General features: G+C 34.0%; 1 protein-coding gene, 6 non-coding genes and 1 pseudogene across 9 annotated transcripts in view; 1 reads left to right on the top strand and 7 right to left on the bottom strand.

Moving 5' to 3' along the window:
* Window positions 1-6,117, top strand: part of LOC117100643 (serine/threonine-protein phosphatase 2A 56 kDa regulatory subunit epsilon isoform-like) — a 76,884-nt gene extending 70,767 nt beyond the window's left edge. For all 3 annotated transcript variants that reach the window (XM_033240442.1, XM_033240443.1, XM_033240441.1), the window contains exons 12-14: window positions 2,397-2,524; window positions 3,209-3,310; window positions 4,361-6,117. In XM_033240442.1, coding sequence (XP_033096333.1) covers window positions 2,397-2,524; window positions 3,209-3,310; window positions 4,361-4,445 — 315 coding nt within the window. In that variant the 3' untranslated portion in view covers window positions 4,446-6,117. The remainder of the gene's footprint in view (window positions 1-2,396; window positions 2,525-3,208; window positions 3,311-4,360) is intronic.
* Window positions 6,118-11,258: 5,141 nt separating this feature from the next.
* On the bottom strand, window positions 11,259-11,367 carry LOC117100659 (annotated as a pseudogene).
* A 523-nt stretch (window positions 11,368-11,890) lies between these two features.
* LOC117100653 lies at window positions 11,891-12,008 on the bottom strand. Its single transcript, XR_004444152.1, has one exon. It is a non-coding gene; the product is annotated as a U5 spliceosomal RNA (small nuclear RNA).
* An 805-nt stretch (window positions 12,009-12,813) lies between these two features.
* LOC117100656 lies at window positions 12,814-12,930 on the bottom strand. Its single transcript, XR_004444155.1, has one exon. It is a non-coding gene; the product is annotated as a U5 spliceosomal RNA (small nuclear RNA).
* An 872-nt stretch (window positions 12,931-13,802) lies between these two features.
* LOC117100658 lies at window positions 13,803-13,920 on the bottom strand. The gene has a single exon (XR_004444157.1). It is a non-coding gene; the product is annotated as a U5 spliceosomal RNA (small nuclear RNA).
* Window positions 13,921-14,792: 872 nt separating this feature from the next.
* Window positions 14,793-14,910, bottom strand: LOC117100661. The gene has a single exon (XR_004444159.1). It is a non-coding gene; the product is annotated as a U5 spliceosomal RNA (small nuclear RNA).
* An 889-nt stretch (window positions 14,911-15,799) lies between these two features.
* On the bottom strand, window positions 15,800-15,917 carry LOC117100651. The gene has a single exon (XR_004444150.1). It is a non-coding gene; the product is annotated as a U5 spliceosomal RNA (small nuclear RNA).
* Window positions 15,918-19,882: 3,965 nt separating this feature from the next.
* On the bottom strand, window positions 19,883-20,000 carry LOC117100662. Its single transcript, XR_004444160.1, has one exon. It is a non-coding gene; the product is annotated as a U5 spliceosomal RNA (small nuclear RNA).
* Window positions 20,001-20,619: the final 619 nt, after the last annotated feature.

Genomic DNA, 20,619 nt, shown 5'->3' with positions numbered 1-20,619 from the left:
TAGGCTACAGAATCTAGGCCTAGGCAGGCTTAGGCGCCATAAGCCTGCAGCCACCTCAGTTGCTAATACCAAGACTTAGCTAGCTATCCCAGGCACAGATAAGAAAGGGACATGTTTACACACATACAGTACTCACTCACATGATATTCCTTAATTTTGTATGGTATTCAAGCATCCTACAAAATGAACAATATTTATCAATGTTTTATTAACAAATTATTTTCCTGTAGGCCTAATATCGATTCAAACACATTGATTGATGGTGATTGAACATCGTGGTATGTCATATGGTACGGAAAATTAGTTTCCCATTTGAACTTCTTAGTGTACACCGCACAGTGGTTGCATTGCACATGTGCAATCACATGCAGTGATGATCAGAACCTCCTTGATAGTCTTACTGAGTAGGTTAGAATAGGCCTAGAATTTACGAATTTTTCGAGCTCAACATCAGAATTTAAGGTCAGAATATTGATTCAATAATAGAAATACATTCTTTTTTATGTTTATACACATTTAATAAAATCCACCAAAATAAATTGAAAATACAATTTTTATAATGATGAAGTTGTTTACTTTTCACAAACATGTTGAAATTTGAGGTGATTCACCATTTAGGCCTATGCCCTAGATCTGCGTTGAAGAAAACATCTAAGGAGAGCAAAAAATAGTTCTAAAATTTACGCAGATATCGAAAAGGAATGGATACCACATTAGAAAAAAAAATGTCTCATGCGATGTGAATTGAGACGATTTTCCATGGCTTGCTCTGCCGTTTTAATCATTGTACTATCTATGACTCTGAAATTGTGAGTGTAAACAGCATTCAATATAGTTCGTTCGGCTTGCTACCTCCGCCACCGAGTGTAAACGAATTTGAGCCGTGTTGGTTTTTTTTTTTATTAATTATTTATCATTTCCGAAATATCTATGTCATCACAAAGAGGGCTAGTAAAATAAAAATGAATTGAAAATAAAAGGTTCATAGTGATACACAAATTAATTTTAAATGACGATCTGTTTTTTTCTTCTCTGCGGTAAGAAAACCCGGAAGCCCAATGTACGGAAAAAGAGTTTGGGTGATGTATATCCTCATCACCTGAGCACGTGGTGGAGGAGAAATTTCTATTATCTTATTGGCTAACATGTGATTTGGAGGCGTGGCTTCTTTGATGGACTCACCCAGGCGCGACTGCCGAACTTTGAACTTTAACTTTGTTTACGCCGCGAGTTCATGAAAGCCAAACATGGAGTCTGAAAATTGGTAGACATTTTAACGAACTTTCAACAGAAAGGAACATTGAAATGAGTGCATACTATTGCAAATTAACTTCGTGTAGGTAAATAAGGTTCTTTACAGGCCTGTTGCGCTATTTATATTGGTGGTTTTTGTATTAATTTTTGTACAGCATTGATTGAAGTAGCCGGCAAAAACATCGTAGTATCCGATCGAATGCGCCGGCTCTTAAATAAACCCCTGATATTATACAAGATCAGTAATATAAGTTAATTATAATTCTATTTCCAACAGTGAAAAAGGTTGCTGTTTGAATTGGTAGTGCTTTTACATAGTATATTATATAAATGTTAAAGATAATAGACTGAGTTTGCAAAGTTTGTTTACAGCTGGTCAAGTGACATATAGTAGGTATAACTATGGAGAACTTACAGTTCGATCAGTGTGAAATAGGAAAAGGTTATGTTGCGGTTACAAAATCAACTGCCCACTATTAATGTATTATTCTAGCATTCTCTGTGCTTTGTATGCTTTAGAATTTGTGATTTTTCTTTAAAATTAGCTAGCCCAGAAATAGTACGTCAAAATTGCAGTTGGCGAATCGAAGACTATCGTGCATACCTAAACAGGCCATAGATATGCAGGGGCCTAGGGCGAGCATTTTTCGAAAAATCTCAACGTTTGCGGGCCAGTATCTTTCGAAGCATTAGCAAACCATTATGGCAAAATTTTAAAGTTCAAATTCCATTAAATTTGGTATAGTTTACTGGCATTCTTACCGAAATTTAACATCAAATATGTGCTTTACACCGAAAACACTCCAAAGGAGCCATGCGTTTTCCTATTAGCGAGCGTAACTCGCACTCTGCCTATTTACAATTTATACCCACTATACGTTATGTAACCAACCTTGCAGAATCGGTCTATTAAACTTGGTTTTGTTTGTTTAGTTCAAAATTATTATATTATTTATGAAATTCTAAAATTTAAATAATATAATTAGGTACCAAAGATGCGCTTTTTGAATTTACCATCGATGGTAGTTTTTGAAAATTGTTAGCATTGAAATTGTCGCTTTAATATGCTTAAAACATGTGGTTATTCCTGATCTCGACAAAGTGATCCATAATCTTTCTCTGGGTATTATTGTTACTTTCAGGTTGCCGAGCGAGCATTATACTTTTGGAACAATGAATATGTACTGAGTTTGATTGAGGAGAATTCGAATGTTGTAATGCCCATCATGTTTCCAAGTCTCTATAGGATATCAAAAGAGCACTGGAATCAGTAAGTCATCAAGAGACACCTTTATCTTGCTCGAATTTTGTTTGATCTTACATGTAGGGAAGAAATACTTCAGTTTGCGGTTCTCAGACTAAGAACATTGGGTCGCCAAATAAATTAAAGAATCACAAGACAACGGTTTTTTTGTTTTTAAAGTTTCAAGAAACGCTGATGATGTCATTGAAGATAATGATGGTGTTTTTTGTGATAGTTAATAGAATGTCGTGTCAGAATGATGATGATGATGACGACGACGACGATGATGATGATGACGATGATGATGATGATGGTAAAAAGAACGCTGATGACAATGATAATGGTTGTGGTAGCACTGCTAATAATACTGTACAATTTGTGATGATAATAATGTCAATTTAGATGACTATAATACTAATGATGATGGTAGGTGCTGAGGGAGTGTTGATATAACAATGATGATAATTATAGTGATGTTACTTTTGATTGATGAATCTGGAACTAGTAATAATGATGTCAATTCCCATTGCTTGTACTAAGTGGCAATGTTTTATTTCACTTTTGGTTTTGAGAGCTAAATAAAATGAAATTATAATAATGGCTATGATAGTTGCTAATGGAAAAAAATGCTCCTGATAATAATGGTATTGGTAACTATTGGTTACGGTTGATAACATGAATGATTATTATAATGACTTTTAATTATCACAGGACAATAGTGGCCTTGGTTTACAATGTGTTGAAGACATTTATGGAAATGCATAGCAAACTATTTGATGAACTAACAGCAAATTACAAGACTGACCGACAAAAGTAAGTTCATCTAAATGATTAAGTCGCTGACAGCTCATTGAACGTGTTGTCTGTGTAGGTTGTAAAACAGATGAAACGTTTTATTATTTTGCCAAGATTACAAAACCAGAAGATAGTAATGACAGATTTACAATGGGGGTCAAAGTAAATGCGGATGAAAAGTTGAACTTTGTGGATACATATCTTGTCGTTTTGTCGTTTAACAGATAACTGGCTTAGAATTTTGGATGTGTGATGAAATTCAAAGCCTTAGTAATAATACAGTTGGCCCTCCAATTTGAAACCGCATTTTAGACCTGAAAATTGGGATGGTCTCAGGGTTCTGTCTCTACATAGAGGGCTAGCTTATTGTTAATAGATTGAATATTTGTTATTTGGTTCTTTGAAGAAGTGGTCTTGAATTAGAGGATCTTGAATTGGAGTGTGCACTGTATACCAGTATTATACAGTGCATTTTGAAAAGGCCAATATGCGCTTCGCAGTATTTAGTGTAGTCTTTGGATCACTCTCACATACTAAATCCTTGGGGAGAGCTAGTAATCAGCACATTTCCATGCAAACCTACCGACTATACCCCTGGGTATACAACAATAACATCGATGAAATCCAGGCTCCAAAGGAATAACAATTGTGATATTTTGTACAAACTCTTAAGACATGAAGGGGTGTTTGAAATAGTAATTGGAAACTGCTAATAAAATACAAATTTTTGGCAGTTAACCTTCTTGTATAGAGTTTGTTTCGTAGAACCAAATATGCCTGATAAGCAATAAAAATTTAAGGTTCAGCATGGTACAAGTCTGGCTTCTGTGTTCTGGCTTCAAAGCTACTAAGAGCCTTGCACTACAGCTTTTACAGTAGACTAGGATCATAGCCGTACGTAGTTCAGCGCAATAGTGCTACAAGTTATTGGATATTTTCATAATTCACACTTATACCATGACTCATTATATTACATAGAGTTTATTTCTTTCCTGTGAGTGGCAAGTTGTTTTCATTTGGATGAGTAAAATATATGTAAAATGTGTACCTTCCTTTTTTGTCTTTCAGGGAAAAGAAGAGGGAAAAGGATAGAGATGAACTTTGGAAAAAACTGAGCAAGTTAGAGATGAATAACAAAGCTAATGCCAAATAGTGGTGAACTGCCTGGCAGTGGATAGAAGAGCATGCGAGTGGGTTCGCCCCTTCCCATGGACAGGAGGAAACATGTGTATATAGCCACGTCTATGATTACCCGTTGATTGTGTTCCTGATGGGAGTGTATGTGTAAAACAGGACAGATTTTAACAAATGGGGAAAATGTGCAACAATGCTCTTCTAGAATGCCATCGAAGTGTCAACCTTGCATTGTTCCAAAGACTTCCTTCATGAATGCTTTTTATTGTGAGCTGGCCACGCGCTGGAACATGCCGTACATGTAAATTGAGTGCTGTGTGATTTACAGGCAAAATTGACTGGTGATACATGTACTGTAGTAGCTTTTCACACAAGGGACAAAGCAATCTTCAGTGATTGCATACATTTTCATCTGATCTGCTAATAACATGTTTCATTGCATAAATCTGTATTCTAGAGTATGATTTTTCTGAAAGTACATAATACTTAATAGCTATACTGGTACTTGTTCCATATCCTCATCTATGCTCTGTAAACCTGTTATTTGTTTTTAAGTTGATTAAACTAGAATGGCGATAAAATGGAAAATACTGTAGTGGGTTGTTGGCTATAAAAGTAAGGCATAATTAAAATCAAATAAATTTGCTGTTCTGTTGCAGATAAAATATAGAACAGGCTTTTATAAGGGATTACCTCATACCTGTGTACATGAGTATATTGTTTACTGTAAGTGATAAGTAATATGTACATGAACGCTACGTTTATATGGGGGTAGATACAAGACATTTTTGTATGGATTACACAACAGGTATATAGCTTCATGATAAATTCATTGCCTTATCGAATAGATACATACCGTTCCCTGGCTTGAGTTTGCTGTTAGCTGATGAATGTGTGCTGTTGACCTGTGATGAATACTACTAATTAATGTCAGGAGGTTAACAGGACACATATACATGGAAGCTTCTGATTGGAGTGCTTTGGATTATGTGACTCTAGTTACACAGATTGCAGCACTCACATTAGATCTTATATTCTATCTTACAAATGAAATTGTTCATATACTCATGAACCTATGTGATCCCTATTGAATTCATTGGCTTGGGTAAGCATTAACATAAATTAATGATGTCATCTCATTTGCATAAGTGATTTCATCTAATTTGTTTATTTGATGTCACCTCATTTGCATAAGTGATGTCATCTCATTAGCATAAATGATACCATCTCTGAATGAATTTGTAATATTCTCCCCCCTCCCTTCCCTCTTCTTTCCTTGTGATGTTTAGATTGAATTGTTGTGGTTAAAAATGATTAATACTAAACAGTTAAATGCAGAAAAACATTGATGCTAGATCCTAGTGCCATGATGTGAAATTTATCCATGCCTGGCACTAAACTCGTTTCTCCTTATTTTTCTCATTTTGGTTGTTATATGTTAATTTATTGTAAATATATTTTTATTTATTTGTAGGTCTAATGAATTTATTTGTGTATCATAGATTGTGCAAAATATGTCAACTTAGTAGACTAAGATTTAATATTTTAGCTAAAGATAATGTTTATGGAGTACAGAGTGAGTGTTTATTTCTTTTAAACAGATCTGTATTTAACTTGTTTATGCTCTATAAATGTATAATGAAATTGAAATTAGTACAGTATGTAAATCATTAAGAATACATAATCCAACACATTGGCTATTGATTATCAGTTGTCTCAAAAGTATATCTGAATGAAATAGAGCTCACAGCTCACAAACTATAATTCAGCCAATCACAAAAGAGGAAGAGGGAAAATGCATCATTTTAATAAGCCACTGGTTATGCATGATTGGCCTCAGTTTCAGATCTTTTGGAGTGGCTACTTATGACCACCTACTTTTGTTGCCCTTGTATTTTATTGATTTCTTTGAAGTTAAAGATACATATTTTTGGTCTGGAGCGACCCCATAGAATTTCTAAAGGTTCCTATTTTCATTTAAATTTAATGATTGATTTATTGATTAAGTCTGTAACCAGGAAACACCTAAGCTGTCCTTTCAAACATCAGTATAAACTTACAAGAAGGTTATAGTGTGTTCATCATATTCCTAGTACAAGTGTGGTAAAGTTACGAATACTAATGAGTACAGGGGGACACAAGTTACTTTTCTGCTTATCGTATGTCCTCAGTGTACACACAAAATTTTACACATGGTTAGGCGAGACTTTTTTTATACTGTACCTTGTTTAGCGAACCCTCCGACTGCCAAGAGCTTTCGGACAACACTAGTCCTTTCGGACAACACTAGTCCTACACTGTATATATAATATATATATATATATATATATATATATATATATATACTGTATATATATATAAATTTAAAGCATTTATCAATCTCATAACTACACTATTTGATTAATTTATTCATTAATAATTTTTTTTCTCCTAGATGGCTTTGGCAAAATCATTTTGCTAAATGATAAAACAAAATCGTATTTTTAATTTTTTTTTTTTCACCCTTTGACGATCTTTAAAAAAATAATTTGCAAAACAAGGTATAAAATATGTCTGGCCTTACTAGTAAACATGTGATTCTATGTGTTTAGCAAAACATAAACACATATGTACACATGCTTAAAAGCAAATATGTGTATAAAGCCGAATGTACACATGTTTCGGTATGCTAAAAGCACTGAGAAATTCATATTCAAGTTAGATACTGGAAACATGGAGAAAGGTGTTGAGCCTTGTTTAGATTGCACTTTTTTGGTCGAACTAACCATGGACCTCATCAGTTTGACCATAACAAAAATCTGGTGTGAACATTTTGCTTGGTCAAATTACCAAAACTGTGGTGTGTTTAACCGAGTGAACATTGTCATGGCATATAGCGCTCGTGTTCAATCTTCCTGTGGGTGCATCACTTGTTATACAGATTAATGTATCCACCCATGTGCAAAACCATACTTATTTAAAAACTACTGTGTCTTCAATCCAAGTACAAAGAGAGGTACGATTTGACCAAGATACAGTTACCATTTCATCTTTGCAAAGATTAATCTCAAGTGAACACAGCTTTAGATTACACTTGTTGAATGTTTGCTACACAAGACCGATTTGAACATAAATTTTAAATGTTTAGTTCTAGCACTTTTCATCACAAAATAGAATCTTTAAAACATTCATTATTAATTAACATAGTCCTCATTTCATTTGACTACTTTGAAGAAGTAGATATAACTTGGTGAATTAACTACAGCATTATCCCAACTCTTAAGTTCAGATGTTCACTTTTGTTTTCTCAGGTACCGGATACCATATCAATATTGTAATTGCAAATGTAATTTATCAATATCTATTACATATAAATATACATGGATATATAATCATATATACATAATTTTTTAAGTATGTATATATGATCATATATAATTATATAGATCTGTATTAATATATAATGATTGTATATTATGTAATATATATGATATAATTATATATGATCATATATAGATAATTATGTAATTATTGTGTATGCATTATCATATATAGTTATATAGGTCTGTATTAATATATATAATGATTGTATATTGTGTAAAATATATGATACATAATTGAAGCGAGGCTGTATCAGCAACAATTATTCAAATGGAAACTCATGAGTACAGTATGTGTATATTATATAGAAAGGAATACCTTAAATTTAAAATACCTGGTCATATACTTGTGATTGAGTTCTCATTTAATATAAATACATATAATATATACATTTGTATATTTATATGTTTATGAAATAGTGGTCATGTTTGCAGGGTGTTTGTGAAGAATTTTAATTTTCTATGAAACCAACTGATTGCATGATGTGTCATAATGGTTCCCCAGCCTTCCCACCATGCCCTACATTATGCAAAGTGTTGTGGAAGGGCTAGGAAGCCTGTCTAAGTGTATGATCCCTAAATGTGAAGATGATGTATTATTAGATAACTGTTTCGATGATATCGAATTAATTGGATGTTTATTTTAACTGCTTTGTTATGGTCATACTGCTTGACAAATTAAAGATTACTGATCTTGAATTCGACTGCACATTTATTCTGCACCTTCTCCGTATTTCTAATGGTGTTTTTTTTTCCTTTTTGGTAAAAATAAGTGGCATACCACTGGTCTGATCCCTTAGCTAAAGTTTAAAGGGCCTTTTGATGCTGCTTAAAAATTCCCCACTCAGTTTGGGGAAAAAATAATGTGGAACATTTCGAGGCCCCTCAAATTTTTAAGCTAGTAAGAGCATAACTGTTGCACCACTGGCAACAACTCATGCAATGATCGCTGTAGGCTACAAGGGAGCAAAGGTGTCCTGCAAAGCCCTGCCCCCTTGGATACTCTTGCCAGTGGTGACTCAAGAAATTTGTCGACCAGGGATCCAACATGCACAACAGTTGCGTCCAAAGCAAGGGGTCTGCTAGAGCCTTGATCAGGGTCCCGGAATAAAAATTTTGTGTAGGATTCATGAGTTTTTATGGCTTAGTATGGCCCAAAATTGTGCTTTTATACCACAATAGGGATTGGCAATCAAAATAATGTTTTGGATAGGCAAATTAAAAGTTTTAGACGACAGAGGTCAAGGCCTGTCCAATGGGGGAGGAGGAAAATCTCTCTGCCCCACCCCAGCTGGTACCACCACTGACTCTTGCTAAGGCCCGACAAAATGACATTAAACATACATGCAATACATGTATTGGTGGGGAAAGCACATGCGCGCCTCTCTGGCCCTCTTGTTTATCAATTGTTTAATTTGAAACTTTAAAAAGGTCTATCTCTGGCGAGGACAAAAGGCTGCAGGATCTGGGAGAAAGGGCATGGTGGAGGTTTTGAGGCTATTACGAAAACCACGGATTGGCTGACGGAATCCAGGGAAAGTACAGGATCCAGTGTAATCCGTTGCCTACAACAGCACGTGAGGGTTTCATGTAAAAACAATTTATCATTGTTGACTTCTAGTGGCCGGTCGCTTTGGACTACTGTATTACTAAAGAGCCACAACCTGCTTTCAGAGGTGGCACCAGGATTTGCCCGACCACGCCCACTTCCCCGACGAAAACAAATGGGCGTGGTAGGGCGTCGCTGAAAACCTCTCAAAAGTATTCCAGGGGCGACATCCCCGAAAAATATGACAGTTTAGGGTTTTCAAAGGCTTGTTTAATAGATTTTGGAGTCTACTAATATGTAGAAAATACATACACAATTTTTTCTCCCCGACGAATTGTGGTTTTTCTTCCCCGACCGGGCCCTGATCCCCGATCCCCGCTGGCGCCACCCATGCGTACTTTATGCAAGTGGTCACTTAGGAGTCAACTGCCATTCTTATAATATAGAATCTATATCGAGGATTTTTAAAAGTATATTAATATAACTGATTAAATTAGTTAAATTCCCAACAAGTTGAAGCCTGATCTAATAAGCCTACACGCTGCTGAGATGGAAACAACACTGCCTGTGTTTTTTCTCGCGTCTTGGATCATTCAGCTATGTAGCAGTGGCGTAACACTGGGGCCCTTTTTTAGTCTCGGTCGCCAATCATTTTTTGTCCTTGTGTTTTAACAACGTAACTAATGATGGATATCAGTAGAGGCAGGAGTAGTGACGCCAGGACCTGCCCGACGGAGGGGGATAAAGGCCCCGACGAGGGGGTGGGGGGCTAGTGGAGCGAATCGAGTCCCCCTTGGGTGGGACCAGAAGGCCGCCCAGGGCCCCCATTGGGAAGCCCCCTGGAAGCCACGGATATTTGATGAATTATGGCGAATTTTTATTACTTATTTGATAGGCATCGAGTTACTATAATATGACTTCATGTAGGCTATGCTTTCTAATGTTGAAATCAGCTTCCAAAACCAAAACATTTTGAATGAAACAAGAAACAAAGAGTATGCAATGTAACCATCTAATTAAGTGAAATTCTATATTTTGAAATTTTGCATGAAATCTGTCAACCACGCTTTCATGGTCGAGGTTGCTTCACCTATCACGATGTATTCCAACCATCATGAAGCTATCTAAATGAGCATTTGGTGGCGCCAGAGGGGGTGCTATTCCCCCCCTCCCCTCTGGCGCCACCACTGAGTAGAGGATCCAGAAATTTGCGATAGAAGGGGTGTGTTTCACAGATGAAGGGTCTATACCACCTCAGCCCCAACATGGTTGGGGGTGAGGTAAGAAAAGTTATGATTATGGCACTTCTAGAGTGCCGGATATGGCACTCGGACAGTTAAAATTCGAATATAATTTTTTTGTCTCCACTTTAATACGTCACTGGATATGTCCAACAGTCAATGTCAAAGATACAATAAGCTTTTATATATCAACAGAGCTCTTTTGCATCAGGGTGCTAGAGCGAGGACCCTAACGGATTAGACCGGGGTCCCTAGGGGTCGGGGGACGTGCAGACCACCGTACGAGAGCGCATAAGCTTTACGCCACTGCACGTAGAATCTGTAGCCTATACAGTATTTTAAAAAAAGAATAGTTAATTTTAACTATAATTTAAACAAATGTCAAAAGAAACTTTTCTAAACTGGTACGTCACATAGGCCCTCCAACATGGCGTCAGAGGCCTCACTTTTTTCTGTACCAGGATTGGCCGATGAGCAATCCAGCTATTATAGTAGAGATCAGATACACACCGCCGATAAGCGGAGCCCTACTCCACTAGAGAATCGGAATATTTCAAAAATCTATTTCTGTTAGTAGGGCTAATTTGTACTTTTTGATTTTACCAACTGAAAATGCTTCTCCTTTGCATTTCATATGATCGAAAATAAAGTTTTATTGGCATTCGTATTCGTAACTGTGAAAGAACGCAAGTATTGATTAAGATTTAGATGAATCTGATAATTCATGAGTTCCCCCGCACGAAAATCTTTAGTAAAAGGCGAAAGATTTATACGTGATGCAGAGAAACCAGAGGTGATTTAGCAATAGTTAGCCCTTGATTTTAAAGGTAAGTATACGCAACAGCACTATGGTATCGAAATTTCAAAACATCAGAAAATACATACGATTTACTCATAGAAAACCTGAATATGTTTAAATTAAGCCCAAGCAGCAATAAACCAATGAATATTAACTTTTATTTAAATAAAACAAGTTTCTGATGAAAGTAATATGGTGGTTTACAGCTACTGACAATAAGTATGTTAATTAGTTGAGAAATAAAGATATGATTAGAAATTACACACAGTAAGATTCTATTTATCCTTACTACACGTGCAAAATGTTTTATTTTAAACCAAAAATAAAAGTAACGTTAGGCCTATATTTATTTATATAATATACTAGCATTTATTTGTGCGTTATTTTTTTTAAAAATCTCATGCAACAATTAGAAAACGTCTATTACAGAAATGAAACCGAACTTTCGTGCACCGAATTCAACACTTGAAATGTATTGATTAATATTTAGATGATTGTCTTTTCGATTGATTGTTTGCCTCATGACAATTCACGAGGTTTTAAAAAATAGAATAAAACTCAATTATGTTCCTCTGCACGAAAATCTTTAGTAAAAGGCGAAAGATTTATACGTGATGCAGAGAAACCAGAGGTGATTTACCAATAGTTTACTCTTGATTTTAAAAGTAAGCAATTCGCCAACAACACTATGGTGTCGAAATTTCAAAACATCAGAAAATACATACGATTTACTCGCAGAAAACCTGAATAAATTTGAATTAAGCCCAAGATGAAATAGACCAATAAATATTAACTTTTATTTAAATAAAACAAGTTTTTGATGAAAGTAATATGATGATTCGCAGCTACCGACAATAAGTATGTTAATTAGTTGAGAAATAAAGATATGATTAGAAATTACACATAGTAAGATTCTATTTATCCTTACACGTGCAAAATGTTTTATTTTAAACCAAAAATAAAAGTAACATTAGGCCTATATTTATTTATATAATATACTAGCATTTATTTGTGCATTATTTTTTTTAAAATCTCATGCAACAATATTATTAGAAAACGCCTAATACAGAATGAAACCGAACTTTCTGTGCACCAAATTCAACACTTGTACTTCTACTGTAAGCGAATGTTAAACAAAGAACGACGAGAACCAAGAGAAACTGAAGGAAAAGCACGACACGCAGAACAACACTGAGTTGTGTTCAAGTGACAATTTTGTTTTTTGTGCGTCTTTACACTGCAGCTTTCTCATTGGTTCACATGTGCGCTTATTGCGTAACATGATTCCTGATGATGACATAATTAATGTCGAAATATTGAATCCCGACACGATGGCGAGCATTTCAATACTTGGAGTATGTATTATACTTTCTTTGATACTTTCAAGGAACAAAAGTATTGATTAAGATTTAGATGATTCTCTTTTTGATTGATTGTTTGCCTCATGATAATTCACGAGGTTTTAAAAAATAGAATAAACTCAATAAAGTTCCCCAGCACGGAAATCTTTAGTAAAAGGCGAAAGATTTATACGTGATGCAGAGAAACCAGAGGTGATTTACCAGTAGTTTACTCTTAATTTTAAAGGTAAGCAATACGCCAACAAAACTATGGTGTCGAAATTTCAAAACATCAGAAAATACATACGATTTACTCGCAAAAAACCTGAATAAATTTAAATTAAGCCCAAGCAGCAATAGACCAATGAATATTAACTTTTATTTAAATAAAACAAGTTTCTGATGAAAGTAATATGGTGATTCACATCTACACTATCGACAATAAGTATGTTAATTAGTTGAGAAATGAAGATATGATTAGAAATTACACACAGTAAGATTCTATTTAACCTTACACGTGCAAAATGTTTTAATTTAAACCAAAAAGAAATAACATTAGGCCTATATATATTTATATAATATACTAGCATTTATTTGTGCATTAATTTGTTTTTTAATTCTCATGCAACAATTAGAAAACATCTATTACAGAATGAAACCGAACTTTTTGTGCACCGAATTCAACACTTGTACTTGTACTATAAGTGAATATTAAACAAAGAACGACGAGAACCAAGAGAAACTGAAGGAAAAGCACAACACGCAGAACAACACGGAGTTGTGTTCAAGTGACAATTTTGTTTTTCGCGCGTCTTCTTATTGCATAACATAATTCCTGATGATGACACAATTAATGTCGAAATATTGAATCCCAACACGATGGCCTGCATTTCAATACTTGGAGTATGTAGGCCTATTATACTTTAATACTTTCTTATACTTTCTTGCGTAACATGTCATATTTGTAAACGTGAGATCTTGAGAAGAATCGGTATATTTCAAAAATATGTCTATTAAGTAGGGCGAACCTTTCACGGAACAAAAGTATTGATTAAGATTTAGATGATTCTGTTTTTGATTGATTGTTTGCCTCATGATAAATCACGAGGTTTTTAAAAATAGAATAAAACTCAATAAAGTTCTCCTGCACGGAAATCTTTAGTAAAAGGCGAAAGATTTATACGTGATGCATAGAAACCAGAGGTGATTTACCAGTAGTTTACTCTTGATTTTAAAGGTAAGCAATACGCCAACAACACTATGGTGTCGAAATTTCAAAACATCAGAAAATAAATACGATTTACTCGCAGAAAACCTGAATAAATTTAAATTAAGCCCAAGCAGCAATAGACCAATGAATATTAACTTTTATTTAAATAAAACAAGTTTCTGATGAAAGTAATATGGTGATTCACATCTACACTATCGACAATAAGTATGTTAATTAGTTGAGAAATGAAGATATGATTAGAAATTACACACAGTAAGATTCTATTTAACCTTACACGTGCAAAATGTTTTAATTTAAACCAAAAAGAAATAACATTAGGCCTATATATATTTATATAATATACTAGCATTTATTTGTGCATTAATTTGTTTTTTAATTCTCATGCAACAATTAGAAAACGTCTATTACAGAATAAAACTGAACTTTTTGTGCACCGAATTCAACACTTGTACTTGTACTATAAGTGAATATTAAACAAAGAACGACGAGAACCAAGAGAAACTGAAGGAAAAGCACAACACGCAGAACAACACGGAGTTGTGTTCAAGTGACAGTTTTGTTTTTCGCGCGTCTTCTTATTGCATAACATGATTCCTGATGATGACACAATTAATGTCGAAATATTGAATCCCAACACGATGGCCTGCATTTCAATACTTGGAGTATGTAGGCCTATTATACTTTAATACTTTCTTTTACTTTCTTGCGTAACATGTCATATTTGTAAACGTGAGATCTTGAGAAGAATCGGTATATTTCAAAAATATATCTATTAAGTAGGGCGAACCTTTCACGGAACAAAAGTATTGATTAAGATTTAGATGATTCTGTTTTTGATTGATTGTTCGCCTCATGATAATTCACGAGGTTTTAAAAAATAGAATAAAACTCAATAAAGTTCCCCTGCACGGAAATCTTTAGTAAAAGGCGAAAGATTTATACGTGATGCAGAGAAACCAGAGGTGATTTACTAATAGTTTACTCTTGATCTTAAAGGTAAGCAATACTCTAACAACACTATGGTGTTGAAATTTCAAAACATCAGCAAATACATACGATTTACTCGCAGAAAACCTGAATAAATTTAAATTAAGTCCAAGCAGCAATAGACCAATGAATATTAACTTTTTTTTAAAAAATAAAACAAGTTTCAGATGAAAGTAATATGGTGATTCACAGCTACACTATCGACAATAAGTATGTTAATTAGTTGAGAAATGAAGATATGATTAGAAATTACACACCGTAAGATTCTATTTAACCTTACACGTGTAAAATGTTTTAATTTAAACCAAAAAGAAATAACATTAGGCCTATATACTAGCATTTATTTGTGTATTAATTTGTTTTTTAATTCTCATGCAACAATTAGAAAACGTCTCTTACAGAATGAAACCGAACTTTTTGTGCACCGAATTCAACACTTGTACTTGTACTATAAGTGAATATTAAACAAAAAAAATGACGAGAACCAAGAGAAATTGAAGGAAAAGTACAACACGTAGAACAAAACTGAGTTGTGTTCAAGTGTGACAATTTTGTTTTTCGCGCGTCTTTACACTGCAGCTTTCTCATTGGTTCATATGTGCGCTTATTGCGGAACATGATACCTGATGATGACACAATTAATGTCGAAATATTGAATCCCAACACAATGGCGTGCATTTCAATACTTGGAGTATGTATTATACTTTCTTTGATACTTTCTTATGTAAAATGTCGTATTCGTAAACGTGAGTTCTTGAAAAGAATCGGTATATTTGAAAAGTATCTGTCTATTAAGTAGGGCTAACTTTTCATGGAAGAAAAGTATTGATTAAGATATAGATGAATCTGTTTTTGATTAATTATTTGCCTCATGATAATTCACGAGGTTTTAAAAAAATAGAATAAAACTCAATAAAGTTCCTCTGCACGGAAATCTTTAGTAAAAGGCGAAAGATTTATACGTGATGCAGAGAAACCAGAGGTGACTTACCAATAGTTTACTCTTGATTTTAAAGGTAAGCAATTCGCCAACAACCCTATGGTGTCGAAATTTCAAAACATCAGAAAATACATAAGATTTACTCGCAGAAAACATGAATAAATTTGAATTAAGCCCAAGCACCAATAGACCAATAAATATTAACTTTTATTTAAATAAAACAAGTTTCTGATGAAAGTAATATGATGATTCACAGCTACCGACAATAAGTATGTTAATTAGTTGAGAAATAAAGATATGATTAGAAATTACACATAGTAAGATTCTATTTATCCTTACACGTGCAAAATGTTTTATTTTAAACCAAAAATAAAAGTAACATTAGGCCTATATTTATTTATATAATATACTAGCATATATTTGTGCATTATTTTTTTTAAAATCTCATGCAACAATATTATTAAAAAACGCCTATTACAGGATGAAGCCGAACTTTCTGTGCACCGAATTCAACACTTGTACTTGTACTCTTAGTGAATATTTAACAAAGAACGACGAGAACCAAGAGAAACTGAAGGAAAAGGACGACACGCAGAACAACACTGATAGTCCACCGGAAATACGGATTTGACTGGACAAAATTGCAACAAAACGTTTTATGATCTAAATATAAACTTAATTTTATGTAAAACAACATACTAAAAGTTTACCAAAATAGGACGTACATAAAGGTGTTTTTTATAACCAAAAGTTCAGCACTATTTGAAAGTAGACTTTTACACGGTACGTACTGCGGTTTTCAAACTTTTCTTGATTATGATTGGTCAACATTTAGGTCTTAGGTCATATCTGTTTGTTGCCGGAAGAGTGAGACCCGCGTGTGCGAGCTTCGCGATCGCGAGGTTTGGTGTGCGAATCACAGATATATTTCTTCCGGTTTACAGGAATTACAGAGCTATAAATATTGGAAATTAATTGGAATCATACCAGAGTTAGTTCATGTATGACCCTGACAGACAAATTTTGTTGTAAAGTCTAGGCCTGAGGCCTTGTAATAACATCTAATTTTTTAGGCCCTAGCTTAGGCATTGCTTTCTTGCTTCCCGGTTCAGTCTTGTAGTCGCGCACACCTTGAAGTGTGTCACTTTCCCCGCATCGCAACGTTTTCTCGGCGACCAACGCACACATGAACGTATAGAGAAAATCTTAGTAACGTAGGCCTGGGGCTATTTTCAATGTAATCTCATCAGTATCTAAGTGTAGAATGGAACCAGAAATGCATCGACCTACTGATGTAGAACTATTATTGTCGAGTACCGTGTTTTTGTTTTTGTTTTTTTTTTTTTTCATTGTACAGTATCGCAAAAACTAGAGCAGTCTCAAAATCAAAAATCTTTCAACTTATATTTTGACGCCTTTTGAATTTATTTTTAGAACTCAAATCTGCATCATAACATAGGGCCTGCTAATTATTGAGTCGTTTACTCTATTCATGATACATGCATCCAAACAAAAACACTATTTAACAAACGGCGGTCTGACTGAGATTATAGTAGGCCTACACTGCATGCAGGCACGCAAATTGAAGACAATAGCCAAAATTGTAACAAATTACCGTATTTTATTTTAAAATATTTTGTTTCGATGTTTTGACTCGAATGCTCTGATTTTTAAAGTATTTAATTTTAACACTTAAGACTTTCTGTATAATCTTTTGGAGACCCAGATGTGATCAGACGACCCTCAAAAATTCACTCACGGCCCAAACTTGGGTTACGACCCATGGGTTGCCGATCGTAGAATTAATAAATTAATAGTATATTATAAATAGATTTTATTATGACTGTATAACAGTTAGACCGCATGTCATGCATGCATAATAATATGCCAAATAAATATTAATAAAATTTCAGTTCCTTAACCTTTTTAGTTGTCAATTATAAGTGTTGGACATCAACCATCTATAATTTCAATTTTTTACTTGCCTGCCTACCTTCCCCCACTCCACTCCCCTCCACCATTGCCAACCATATTAAAGTTCATTCAGTAAAATTCAGTCATGGCTATCGGTATTTCCTTTGAGTTTTAAACAGCTGTACACTGAGTGTACAAGATTTCTTTCTCCAGATATTCGATTGATAGCAGTAGCCAATTTAGGGGGTGGGGGCCTTTTTAAAATTTCAAAAAATATTTAGAAAAAAATAATATATTCAAATTTTGTCTACATGTGCAGTAATCATACATTTTCTTAGCTCTACTTCAGCCGTACGTGGTTAGGACTGAGGTAAAAATGAAATATAAAATAGTACCTAGATGGGAAGACACTTTTATATACAGTAGTAAAATTCATCATCATCACATCACCAGGCAAAACAAAGCGTCAACAAATTTCTCATGATCTCTTATTAACGATTTTCGGCAAACATAGAGATCTAATTAATACTGTACATGTGATGTAAAATTAATCATCATTGATCGTAGGTTTCTTTGTTGTTTATGTACTTTTGTTGCCAAGAAAAAAACTAATTTCATATTTTAATTTGACAATAAACCTATCTTGTATCTAATATGAATCGCTGCGATAGAAATATAACAACATAATTGTCTTCGATTTATCTACTTTACCTAATTCATGAGCCGAAAACCAATTTATCTTTACACACTTTTTATCATACAGTACTTGTATAATAAAGGCACGCACTCGAGTCGTGTATTACAGTTAATTCAGATGTTTGTGGACAGAAAACACCGACCGGAATCTTGTTATAAAATAAGATGTTATCTGCCTGTAAAGTGGTCTTTCGTTAAAATCTGGTCATTTATGCAGTTCAATTCTACAATTTCCAGGAATATTCTTGACTTCCTTAGGAATTTGATGGGGACCACCCCCTTAAAATAGTTGGGGTACGTGTCGCCTGTCACCCCCGTCCATGCTATTCACCAGAAGACAAGGCATTATACAGGCATTATACAGTAATTCAGCACCAAATCCTGAATTTACGTGATTTCCAACATTTTTTTTTATATGAAGAGAGTAGAATAGTAGGCCTATTTCAAATAAATCAATTATCAGTCATTATTATACTTTTTAAAATATCAACAATTATTTTACACTATTTACAAATAAATTTGTTTTATTGTATTAGCTATGAAATTTTAATTGGTGTTTTTAGGTAAGAAAATATAATAATAGGCCTATTCCTATATAGGGCCTATTGATGTAAGATCACATACTTTTTTTTTTCCGACTCCTGAGTCTCAGCTGGGTCGGCACACACTGGGCAGGCCTCACTATTTGTCAATTAATCGTACCTATCATTGTATTTAAAATTAAAATTGAATTATTGTTGTAGATCCATCTACCCTGAAATTAAATATTACAGAGGTTATAATATCTAACAATTTCCGTGTTTACATTCTGGGACGTGACGTACGTACGAACTTGCGTACTTGCGTACGTACGTACGTGTGTTGTGTAAATGAGTACGCGCAGACTGTTGAAGGTATGTTAACCAATCAAAAGCGTCAGCGGCAAATCAAATTAAAGCGCTTCGTAACCAAGGCACAACACACACATCCTAGGCACGGCGTATAAGCCCAGTGAAATAGTTCAGTTTTCTTTGCTATAAAAATCACCTTTCCCATGGGTATATTTTGGTAAACTTTTTGTATGTTGTAGATATAAAATTTAACTATATATATATTCATAAAAAAAAACGTTTTGTTGCAATTATGTCCAACTTTGGTGCTTCAAATCCGTATTTCTGGTGCACTATGAGTTGTGTTCAAGTGACAATTTTGTTTTTTGTACGTCTTTACACTGCAGCTTTCTCATTGGTTCACATGTGCGCTTATTGCGTAACATGATTCCTGATGATGACATAATTAATGTCGAAATATTGAATCCCGACACGATGGCGTGCATTTCAATACTTGTAGTATGTATTATACTTTCAAGGAACAAAAGAATTGATTAAGATTTAGATGATTCTCTTTTTGATTGATTGTTTGCCTCATGATAATTCACGAGGTTTTAAAAAATAGAATAAAACTCAATAAAGTTCCTCTACACGGAAATCTTTAGTAAAAGGCGAAAGATTTATACGTGATGCAGAGAAACCAGAGGTGATTTACCAGTAGTTTACTCTTGATTTTAAAGGTAAGCAATACGCAAACAATACTATGGTGTCGAAATTTCAAAACGTCAGAAAATACATACGATTTCCTCACAGAAAACCTGAATAAATTTAAATTAAGCCCAAGCACCAATAGACCAATAAATATTAACTTTTATTTAAATAAAACAAGGTTCTGATGAAATTAATATGATGATTCACAGCTACACTATCGACAATAAGTATGTTAATTAGTTGAGAAATGAAGATATGATTAGAAATTACACACAGTAAGATTCTATTTAACATTACACGTGTAAAATGTTCTATTTTAAACCAGAAATAAAAATAACATTAGGCCTATATATATTTATATAATATACTAGCATTTATTTGTGCATTAATTTTTTTTTAAAATCTCATGCAACAATTAGAAAACGTCTATTACAGAATAAAACCAAACTTTCTGTGCACCGAATTCAACACTTGTACTTGTACTATAAGTGAATATTAAAGCCCCATTCCCGGCAAAATTTCAGTTTTTAAGAAAAATCTAATTTTTGTATAATGTTATAAAGATTTATAAATATAATACGGAATTGCTAGTTTAACTGAATTTAGACATTCCTAAG

This window comes from Anneissia japonica, unplaced genomic scaffold (assembly GCF_011630105.1).
Source record: "Anneissia japonica isolate Jap-2015-1 unplaced genomic scaffold, ASM1163010v1 scaffold288133_len202418_cov178, whole genome shotgun sequence".
Taxonomy (NCBI): domain Eukaryota; kingdom Metazoa; phylum Echinodermata; class Crinoidea; order Comatulida; family Comatulidae; genus Anneissia; species Anneissia japonica.
This window is presented reverse-complemented; position numbering and strand designations above follow the sequence as displayed.